General features: G+C 32.2%; 1 protein-coding gene across 1 annotated transcript; it reads right to left on the bottom strand.

Moving 5' to 3' along the window:
* Positions 1-723: 723 nt before the first annotated feature.
* LOC132063202 (serine carboxypeptidase-like 40) lies at positions 724-3,832 on the bottom strand. Its single transcript, XM_059455658.1, has 8 exons — positions 3,460-3,832; positions 2,636-2,743; positions 2,266-2,540; positions 1,907-2,161; positions 1,701-1,819; positions 1,382-1,477; positions 1,148-1,253; positions 724-964 (listed from the first exon to the last, which is right to left on the bottom strand). The coding sequence occupies exons 1-8, from the start codon at positions 3,830-3,832 to the stop codon at positions 815-817; spliced, it is 1,482 nt and encodes a 493-aa protein (XP_059311641.1). The 3' UTR covers positions 724-814.
* Positions 3,833-12,241: the final 8,409 nt, after the last annotated feature.

The raw sequence follows: 12,241 nt of genomic DNA on the forward strand, positions 1-12,241 counted from the left end.
TATATCAATATTTGCTTTAATTTCTTTATACTTAGTATTGTTTATGACGCCATGCTCTACTTTCAGTGTTTATTAGTACTCCCTCCGTTCCAAAAAGATTGTATTACTTTCCTTATTAGTTTGTCCCAAAAAGATTCACACATTTCTATATTTGAAAACAATTTTAACTTTATAACATGATCTACAACCACACAAATATCTAAGGCTTGTTTTGGACCACACATTTCAAAGTCTTTCTTTATTTCTTAAATTCCGTGTCAAGTCAAACTAAAATAATCTTTTTGGGATGGAGGGAGTAGTATTTAGTCTTCAGTGTTGACAATGCCAGTTGCCCTGATGCTAAACTTTTGACGTAGGGTTGGCTATGTTTTAGGCCTAAATATTCTTGTTCTTCCATCGTTTCAAGATTAAGCGTGACAATCTTCACTTTTACTCACACATTGGTTGATTCGAAGTGTGCCATTGTGATCTTTTACTAACATTACTATAAATGCATTACCTCAACTAATTAAGCACTTTTAATGCATCATGTCTTAACGAATATCGACATGTTTTAAACTTTATATATTTCTATAAATGCAATACCTCGACTAATTTGCACATTGCCTATCACTTTAAGGTGCAGGTTTGATTCCAAAACAAGAGGATTCAAAGAAGAAGCAAAACGTAAAAAATAATGAGCGAAAGAGAGACAGATGTCATAAGGTAGCTCAAGTGATCAAGTTCTATTATATTAAACTTTGTCAAATAACGCTCATGAAATGATTAATAATAATAACTTAATTACACAAAAGGATTTGCTAGATTAGCTCCTCTAAAAATCCCCAGGGGGTAGTGTGCCAAAAAGGAAGTGAGAAATAAGGGAAAGGGCTCTAGCAGGTTGGTAACTTGGAACTTCATGTCCTGCCCCTCTTACTGTTGCAAATGTTAGACCTCCTTTATATGTTTCAACATATCCTCCAACCTGCAATATATCCAAACAAAATAATTAATTTATTTTTCCTTAATCGTTATTTCAATATAGAAGTTAAAACATTGCGAAATATAAAATTAAGTTTTATGTCAATTTTCAAATAGAAAATCAGTAGAATTAGTAAGAAAGAGTGGTCAGCAAAAGTTGTTTGGTGAGCAATTTTTTTTGTTTTACCTCGCCTCCATACAACCAAGAGCGCCAAGGTTTGTCAACTGTAAGGTTCATTGCCTGTATGGATCTCTTTGTAGAAGTCACAGGCACCCTTCCATCTGTATCACCACTGCATTTTAATTTCCAAATACAAATATAAGTTAAATATTTGTAATCAAGCCCTCTATATACAGGATATATAAGATCCCAGAAAGAAAAAAAATATGTACTATAATGAATAGTGGGGAATAAAATTACCTAAAAATCCATACTCGAACACCCTTTGCCAAAGACTCCTTGAGCAGAGGAATTACAGTTGCCGCGCTGTCTGTCCAATTGTTAGAGAGTGGATCTCTTAAAAAAAAAAAAAAAAAATAGTTAGAACTGACAAAAAAGAAAACACTAAAAGAAAATATTCAATTGAAATTATCTGTTAAGATTTGCTCATTTCCTGAGCAATTGAAGACTAACGAAAATTGGGAATTGAACATGTAGTAAATCATTGAAGCAATACAATCTAATTTAACTTGAAAAATGTTGAGATATTTAATTTGGGAATGTGTTTGGTGATAATTACCTGCATGCTTCCCAATCATATTTGATATTGGTAACATTGGCATGAAGTGCATTTTGAACATCCCGCCTGTTCATGTAAGCATGTACGTATTTATCCGAGCAGGGGTCAAACTCCAATGGCTACATAAAATAACACGTTAATACAATACCACATTTCTACTATCTTATACGGGATAGAATTTGTGAATGTAGAATTATTCAACTTACTGAGGATATTTTAGGGTATTTGGTGAGATTGCCATTATGGCAAAGGGGAAAATAAATGTTGTAGATGTCAAGATTGTAGGTATTGTTGTCTGCAACTTCAAGCGCGCTATAGCACTTTGGCTTATTGTAGGTATTATCAGAGTAACAATATTTATGGATGTCAAGGTAAGTTTCATCTGAAATTAGGGCATGAGAAGCAAAGTATTCATAATTTCCTAAGAAATCTGTCCATTCATTGATCACTGCATTCCCAATCTGCAATTTTTAATCACCCGTCAGTGGCATGGAACTTGTAATTTGTAGGATTTAACTTATGTACACTGCCAGCTGTAACTCACTAATTAAATTAGAGAACTTACAATGATTCCTTTTAGATTGATAAGAGTCTTGTTGGCAAGATTGTTATGGTGAAGAATTGCATGTGCCAACTGAGGTACATAATGCCCAGCATAGCTCTCACCAGAAATGTAAAAATCTCTATTCTTGTACTCTGGAAATCTCTCTAGCCAATTAAGTAAGAATACTACATTATCATTAGCAGTTCTTCGATCTCCACTTGTTTTGAGGTCACTGCTTGTATTTGAATAAGAAAATCCTACTCCAGCAGGAGACTCCAAGAACAACACATTTGCAGCTAATTCGATAGTAGAATTAATTAGCAATGAGAATTTCTGAATTTCTTTCCAAACATTAATTTGAAAAGTTACACATAAAAGGAATTTTAATTACCAAGGTTCCAGGCATAATGATTCCTGTGTAATGTTTTTCCATCACTGTTAACTCTAAATGGTCCAAGTTCCTCCATGGCCCCATATGCAATAGAAGAACAGCCAGGACCTGCAGAAAGGATTAACAGAATTTTAAGTATAGTTATACATAATCAGATCCAGTACTTTTTGGAGTGTATAAAATATGATGCTTTGACTCTTTAAAACTATCACCTGGTCATTATCGCATCTTGTAATTGTAGTTTACTTTGTAAGAATCCAACACAAATGCGACATTAGTTTTCAAAAGTCGGAGCAAACATATGCTATATATATAAGGAGAAAAGGAGTTTGATAAAGCTATAGGTGTGTACATGGTCCCGGAACATTGTACACCTCAGTACATATTGCTTGGTATGAAGGAATATACTTTCTGATGTTTGGTTGCTGTATGAATAAACAATTATATTCAAGATTTAATCACAATATTAATAATCCTATAGTGTATTGATAAAAAAGATCTTAGTGTTCTTTGGAGCAAATGATATGAAATTACAAAATTAATAGTATAGTGGTTTGAAAAAGAACTTTCGTCCACAAGTGAACTAAGTCACTTTTGAACATCAGAAAATACCCTTCTCATGAATAGTAATATTTTTCTCATCCCTGCTTAAATAATTTGGATGCTATTTATTTACATGTGATATTCACACATGCACAAATATGTTTTAGGCCTGGCGGAACCAGAAGTATGTAATTCAATAAAACTATACATGTCAATGAGAAAGGTTTATCTCAAAAGTATATAGCAAAACACTTTAAACACAATAAAGATGTTATATATACCTCCATTAAGCCAAAGAAGCAAAGGCAATGATTTGGAATTCTCTGCTTCACTAAAGTAATAATACAAGGCACGACCAGCAGATTCGTTGACTGTAACATAGCCACCATACTGTTGGAACTTCACTGTTGGTTGTCCAGGCAATTTTTCGATCCAATCTTTTTCTTTAAGTCCCTCTTGTGGAAGAATAACTTTGTCCAATTCTACATTCTCAAGGGCTGCCTTAAAATAACTCTTGCCAATAGCTAAATCTTTCTTTTGCTTAGCCTTGTAAAATTTGCCAAGAACATCACCTTGCCTCTTTGCAAGGCTTGAAGCCACAAAATGTGACAAAAAGAGGGTAAAGAGGGGGATGAAGAAAGTGACTTTTCCCATTGTTCTGGTACTTCTTTTTTTAATCTTTAGAAATATATAGTTAGAGGGGTATTTATCATGCAATTGTGTGATTTTTGGATTTGATTGTCATACCATTTTGGTAGCTGATGCCAAATAATTTAATTTCTTAACAAATTGGCATATCAGTGGGATTACAATATGACTTAATTAATTGTGCTTGATTTCATACCAAGTATAGTTATGATTTACTGAACTTAATAATTTTACCATTTTGACATATGAAGACAAATATAACAAATTGACAATCATTAGAATTAAAATATGGTTTACTCTAATATGCATGAATTTATACCAAATATAGTTCTAACGAAATAAGTTCTACCGTTTAATTTTGGTCTGTCACTCAAGTGATTATAATTCAAAATTGTTCAAATAAAGTAGTAATAGGAATTAATATCTTAATGATATAATGTGGATTTGCTAACTAGTACTATTATGTAACTTTACGGAAAGTACAAGTGGTTAAAGATTTTCTTATTAATTTATAAGATAATTTATTATATCCTCTTCAGTGACAACAAATAGGGGTGTTCATGGTTCGATTTGAGTCGGATTTTGGTTAAAACCAAATCCAAACCAATGCAAACTGTTTTTTAATTATTAAAATTAAACCAAATATAATTCACATCCATCAGTTTGGTTGTTGTCGGTTTGATTCGGTTTTTCTGTTTTAAGAAACCTAATGGTATTTCTCTCTTTCATATTTTCTTCTACAATTAAAATACAATTTTCCATCATTTTTCAACTTATAATCCTCTATTAACCTTTTATTGTGATGACTACAATTTTCTTGGATTATGGAAAAAATGTGTTAAGATCTATAAGCCTTAATCAAGTGAAAAAAGATTATAAAAAAATATAGGTAATCTCATAGTTTTTTCTTTGAATAAAGTTTGGATTCATGACTTTCTTTTAAGAAATGCGCCTTAGGTGCAAAGTTCATTAGTTTATTAGAGATAAACAAAATTTTCATCAAAAGTATACAGATTATTTATAGAAATTAATATAATGTATATATATAATAATAAAATTTGTGTAAAAAATTTATTGGTTTGATTATGTTTTTCTGCGGTTTGTTTTAATAAAACCAAACCAAATATTATCGGTTTTCTTAAATTTAAAACCAAACAACGATTAAGTCACTAGCCTTGCCTTTGGCATACCCCTCCTTGCAATTAAGGTAACGACTTCCAGCATGGTCAGCTCCCATAGTGTGATGGGCGATGTCGGTTTATTTAATTGGCTTGATTCAATTTTAGGGTTGAATCGATTTTTACAAAACTGCGAACGACCTGACAACCGGTTAAACCAATCATGTTAATTAGACTTTTTTAATGGAAAGAATAGAAGGATTTTAGGTCCTTTCCTCGTCTGACATCCATTCTCAATTGAGAGAAATCTATTTGGTATGACCTATAGAAATGCGAATAACACCTTTTAATATTTAATTTTTTAACTTTCACTTAGTAGCCATAATTATTTTATATATCCATTTTTATGTTTTCAAATGCCATTAGTATATTACCCTATCAAATATTATTATCTATTCCAAAATCCTAATATTTTAAGGAATGTAATATAGTTACCTTACCTTTCTCTTCAAATTCAAATTCAAATTCATCAACACGTAAACATGGACGTGAGATGAGCTCTAATTTCAACTTTCCAACTATAGCTTACAATCGAATATTATCTTAGATTATATAAACAGCATATTATTAATATCGCAAATGAAAATTACTTGTTATTATGAATATTGTTTTACATGTATTGAATACTTCTATCTTAAAATGATTGTCTAATTTTGAATCTAATAAATATATAATTTGAATTGCTATATAATTTTGCAATGTATATTTCAATCTTCCTTACTTTGAAGATTTGTGTTGTGCAAGGTACATTGTTTCGAGGAATTGGCTTTTGATTACTAATGATTTGTTTCTATGATTAAGCCATTCTTTCAGGGATAAGATCCCTTATAACTCGTTGACTAAATATGGATCAGAGTCAATTTTGACTCAATATAATATACAGTACAATATAATTAGTACTTGGATGGTATATACAATTTTCATAATTAGAGTATATTGTGTATGAGGCTTCTGGGAATTGTATAGTTATGTGCTTTTCCCTGTTAATTTTAGTCATACCTATGATTGGCTAAAGGCTTTATACAACTAAAATTTCGAGGCCAAAAATTTTTTAGTGATAAATTTTATGATTTTATTTTATCTTAACCAATATTGAAGATTGTAAGAAAAGTATTAAATTCATATTAAAAAGGAAAGAAAGAAAACTACTTACTTTTTAACAGAAATATTTTAAAACTTTGCCTAAACTACCCAAATCATCATATTAATAAATATAGCTTTTACAACAACATACAAGGTAATGTATTGAAAACACGTCTAATATTTTATTAACTTGCATTACTATTATAAATACTAATATTACTATGTGAAGTAAAAGGCTTTATATCATGTAAGACTACTACACTAAACAAGTACGCAAAAAAAAAAACATTAAATGTTTCTCACAATTAGGGGTGTTAATAGTTTGGCTTGGATTTTTTTTTTTTTTGCTTTGTCAAAATCAAACCAATTTAATTGGTTTTTATATTATTAAAATTAAACCAACCCATTTTGGTAACTGAAGCCAAATCATTTTCTTAACAAATTGGCATATTAGTGGGATTATGATATACTTAATTAATTGTGCTTGATTTCATACCAAATATAGTTGTGATTTTTTCAATTTGATCATTTTACTATTTTTATATACAAATCATTTGACGATAAACTGACAATTACTGCGATTATTATATGGCTTGTTCCAAATGCGTGATACCAAACATAGTTCTAACGTAGCAGGATTCTTCTATTTAATTTTGGGCGTAAATCAAGTGAAGGTTAATGCAAAAGATGTTCCAATAGGAATCAATGTCTAAATTATATGATGTGATTTGTTAAATAGTATATACTATGTAATTTATACAGAAAGTACAAGTGGTTATGGATTTTCTTGTTAATTTATAATAATACCCGTTGATACCTAATTTTTTATCTCCCATAATTTATTTTAATTACTCAAGGTCTTTGGATAATAAATAAAATGAGTCATGCATCTTAAAGGGTTTAAATGATTTTTTATAAAATTGTTCAGGTCAAAATTTTACTCCTTTAAATTGTTAAAGTGATTTTATGACATTGTAAATTATTTAGTTATTAATTGGTATTTTATGACATTTATGAAATATTTTACTAGAACTTATCAAAGGCAAAACAATTTCGAATAATTATTTACTTAATTGCTAAATTATTAAAAAGTCAAATTGACAAATGATTTATCCCCTTTGAATCCAAGTAATCTGAGTGATTAAAAGAATTGACCCTTTTTACCCCTCAATCTCTAATTCTATGTGTTTGCATAATTTTTTGAAATTAATAAATTGTTTTTAGTGCTTAATTAGGCTAATTAATCAATTAGAGGGACATTATTGCAAAATTGATTTTTAGTCATTTAATTGTTTACATTGTGGCCACAATTGGATTAGCCAATTCATGGTTTAAGACAATTGGGGTCATTTGTGCAAAATTAGCCCTTAAGTGACCTTAATTGAAATGACCAAACTCATTGGCAAATCAATTGAGGTCATTAGTGCAAATCTAGCTTTAATTGGCTAATTCAGATAAATAAGCCCATGATTGAGATAATTGATTAGTTTAAGACCAATTAGGGACATTATTGCAATTAGCCAAATAGGGTCATAATTGAAACAATCAAATTGGATTTAAAAATCAATTAAGGCTATGCTTGCAAAATTGAACTTATTAGTCGTTTTTAAAATTAACTACGTCCTAATTTGTTTATAATTAAATAGTATGGTCAATAATTAGTTGTTTAAAGTGCTTGTCTGTTTTCTTAATCTAATCGTCCTACCCCTATACGCGTATATACACCCAATATACATGAATATACGCATATGATATACATGGAAAAAAAGGGCCATGTTCGTGTCTTTAAAATTGGACCATGCCCAGTCCAATAATGGACCGACCCGACCCAAGATTAATCAGCAATAAGGGAGGGGTATACAAACTTATACTCCTTTATTTTACAAACACGCGTACCAAACCACCCCTACCCCCAGCCCCTTCTCTCCTTTCCTCTTATATGCTAAACCCTAACCGCCGCCTATATTCTCCCCCTCTCTCTCATCTAAAAATGGTAAAAATGCAGAGAGCCAGAAAATGCACAGCTTTTGCATAATCATTTTTATGAAACAATCAAACGCGGGTTTTGTTTTCACTCGAATCTCTCCCAAACGCGGTAATCACCCTTTTCTTTAACTTTTCTTTTGAATTACTGAGTCAAAAGGTTGATCTTTTCTGTTTTATTTGTTGTACTGTGTTCGTATTTACTCAAACCTCATTAGTTGAAGGTGAATGGGTCGGATCGAGTTGACGGGACTCGAATACGACCATTCGTTGATGGTTTGAGTCAATCTAGGCTGTAGATAACGTTTGCAAGGGTTAATTTCTCAGAAAACTAGTTTGTCCCACATCGTTGGTTTGTTCCTTTTTATGAATTTTGGGGTTCTATAAATAGAACCCCAACCCTCACTAAAAAAAAAGTTTGAACATTCATAGCTTGAACTTTGAGTGAACAAAACTCGAAATTCTGAGCTTTAGTTAAAAAAATTTAAAGACTTAACTGCTAAGTGGAGTTTTCTAGTCCAAATATTTATTTACTTTTTCTCTTGTGTCTTTGGAATGCGAGAATTGGAAGCACAAAGGCTCCAAATCCATTCTTGTTCACGGCTGCACACAAAAAAAGTAACCTTTTATCTTGTTTTTGCTCTTCGAGTTTGTAGTTTGTAGTTCTTATTTAGGTATGTATGTGGCATGTTCTGTTAGGGAGTTGCTTAGGATAGGCAGTAAGTAGGCATTAGCTTATTTAGATATAATTCTTGCCTTAATATGTACTAGAAATCAAATTGGTTATCCTACTATCATACTTATGTGGAAATCTGACTTAGCTATTCAAATGATTGACTCAGAATGACTGTTTGAGTACTGGTTTAGACTATGTGAGTTGTTTGACATAACTGTCCCTAAACTAGGAGTCTATGTGAAATGTTATTTGATTGTATGCACTCTTAATATGATCAGTGATGCTTAATGATCTAAAGGACCTCTGGTGATTGTTGTAATGACTTTGTTTAGACTTATGATAGCTCCAGTACTTTGATCATATAATCTTGATGACACAATGTAGATAAACTGAGATTTCATGAGGAATTTGGTTTATAAGGCTTGTTGTTCTCTTGTTCTTAAATACTAACTCGAGACTTATATATTGTTCTTAGCCTGAATCTGCCTACTTCATTTTGTAGCGGGTCGTATTTTTTCCGATTCGTATTTGCACTTGCCTTATTTAAAAAGGAAAGTGTCCTGGGAAAGTACGGCTGCCAATCATACCGAGAAAAAGGAAAAAATTAAACTCCTATGTGGATGGTGCTCTAAATGGACATCGTTTTAGAGTCGCCACCTAACTTATAGGTAAGTTAGGAAAACCAGTTCGGAAGGGTTCATTTAAAACAGTTAAATTTTAAAAGAAGCCAATCTATACCAAAGTATGGGGAAGGTATTAGGCATCCCGGTATTAAGGATTCGTAAAATACGGTTGACCTACAGGTTCTAATAGTATGCCTTATGAATATAGATTATTTTTGATAAAAACTGCTTTTGTTTTAGATTTCCGTAATAAAAGGTTAGTCATTCATGCAAAATACAACACTTTCAAATATAAAAGTGGTAAAGTTTTGCCCAAAATTGGGCGTTTTGGGTTTCGGACTAGAATATCTAGGTTAAAATCCGAAGGCGTTAACCTAAGTAGAACACTACGTAAGCCCACCCGAGTTTAGAAAAAGGTTTTTTAGTTTAAGTTTTATAAAATCATTTTTTGGCATGCTATTATTATCCATATTTTACATTTTTTAGATTTTTATTCTTTTAGTCCAAATTATTCCAAAAAATAGTCCAAGTCCAATTTTTGTCCAAGTGTCCATCTGCACAGTCCATAATAATTTTTTGTCTCAAATGTCCATAAAATTTGTCAAGTTGTTATTGTCCAAAATCATGATTTGCATTTAAAGAATGTTCATTTTTTATCCATAAGGCAGTTCTAGTCTAAAAAAAAAAAAAAAAAAAATCATTTGCACGTTGACCTTTATCAAAAATCAATTTTATAGCTTAAAAATGGTTTTGGCAACTCTAAATTCATGACAAATTTTAAAAGGGTTCTAATAAATAAAATAGATGCTCAAATTTGAAACATAAAATTCGTAAGTAAAGAGATAAGGAATTGGGCCGACCAAGCCCAATAAGAATGTGTTATGCATTTGGGGTAATCCTCGGGTCCAAACTATGCTCCATTTTTTCCTCCAAGTTGGTAGACTCGATCTAGATAAGCTAGTGGGCCCCGTTAGGGCCCACCAACAGGTGTTAGGGTGGTCATGGATGTAAAAGAGGTATACATAACATTAGAATACATCCGCAAATTAAACTCGAGCAGTAAAATTAGAGCCTACAATTATTACATAGCCTAAAAATGAATTACAATACTTTTGGGCCAAGCCCACAATTATTATACTAAAAAATAGCGGATAATTTATGCAAAAACCCATCAGCGGCTAAAGGTAACAATCATCAGATTACCAATACTAAGGGCAGGCCCAGAATTGTGGCCCAAACTTATCCTCTCCTTAAAATTTTCTAAGTGTCAGATTATGATATACACGATATACCACTGATATACTCACTGAAATAGAGAGCAAAACCCATGAAGGTCATACCCTCTATACACCTCAATATACACTATATACTCAGCTAATATCAACTCTTAAACACCACATTTAGATCACATAGAAGACTTCAAACCTACCCAGCAATGCCACAATCCAAACTCAGGTATTTAGTTATCAATTAGGACCAAAAAAACAGTCTTAAGTTCTCTATTATATACAGTTTTAAGGCCAGCTATCAACAAATGTGTCACAGAGTGACTCAACCAATTCAAGAGGGAATAACAAACAATTTTAGGCAAACAAGTTACACATTGGCCAAGTTCAACATTTTTGAAGAAGAGTTGATGTAAGAAGGTAGCATAGAGATGAATCACTACCTAAAACTGCCACCAACACATTACAGATTCAAGCAAGATGAAACAGTACCAAGTTAGTCTCAATACAGTTTTCAGTTTTCAGATTTCAGATTTTTCAAATCAAACTTCAACAGGTTTTTGAAAAATATATTTTGACAGTCAACAGGTCTTAGACCAAGGCTAAATACAAAGATTCCAACCTACATTTTTTCTCAGAAACACAAAGAGGTTGGCAAGTTTAAAGTGATGCACAGATAGGGTCTCCAAACATAGATTAAGACAAGTTAAAAGCAACCCCAACAATGCCAGATTCTGTGAGGCATTCAAAGGCCTTTAAATAATATTTCAAATCTCAACTTGTTTTCCAATTATCTTATTAAACTAGTAGGAGCAAATGAGCGCTACACCTAGTCCTAGAAGTCAATTTTCAGACAAAGACATCTTGTATAGATTTCAAATAGTTTCAAATATAAACCAGGTGAACAATGGCAGTGGTTTCAATTATAAGTCTAGACTTAGATGATCATGAAGAGGTTATACTCGCAGACATAGTAATATTCATCAAGAAAAGGAAAAGAGAAGAGTAGAATTATAACAACCTCATATCCATTCCCTAACCAGTTAAGTGTACCAATTCAGAAAAGGTCCAAAGAAAGGAATCTCAACAATATTATTGTGGTTCAAACAGGGGCTCATACTGTCACACCCTAATTTCCGTTAGGGTGTGATGGGCACCCGACCCTTATTTAGGGCCGAGCGAACCCGCAGACTCGCATAATACTCACAATCCCGCTGGCTCTCAAATTATGACACAAATACATAATGAAAGTTTTTCAAAGAATAATATGCTTTCTACCTTTTTCGAAGCAAAGAGAATCTGTAACATATAGAAACATACAGAACTTGTAATACAATACATAACAACACCTCGGCTTATATAGCCGCTTACAGAACCGACATCTTATACCCACGACACTGTCTGCAAAGTCTCTAACATGGAACATGTAACCGCATCATAATGCTCTGACTCGGCTGCACTCCGGAGGAAGTGGAGCTTGCCAATCCCGCTGGAACGTCTTCTGCTAATGTCTTCGACTCATCTAGGGTACCTGCGTGGCATGAAATGCAGCCCCCGAAGAAAGGGGGTCAGTACGGAATATGTACTGAGTATGTAAAGCATGAAATACAAAAAGCGGGATTATACTGAAATAAAGAGTACAGAAA

This window comes from Lycium ferocissimum, chromosome 7, assembly GCF_029784015.1.
Source record: "Lycium ferocissimum isolate CSIRO_LF1 chromosome 7, AGI_CSIRO_Lferr_CH_V1, whole genome shotgun sequence".
Lineage (NCBI taxonomy): Eukaryota > Viridiplantae > Streptophyta > Magnoliopsida > Solanales > Solanaceae > Lycium > Lycium ferocissimum.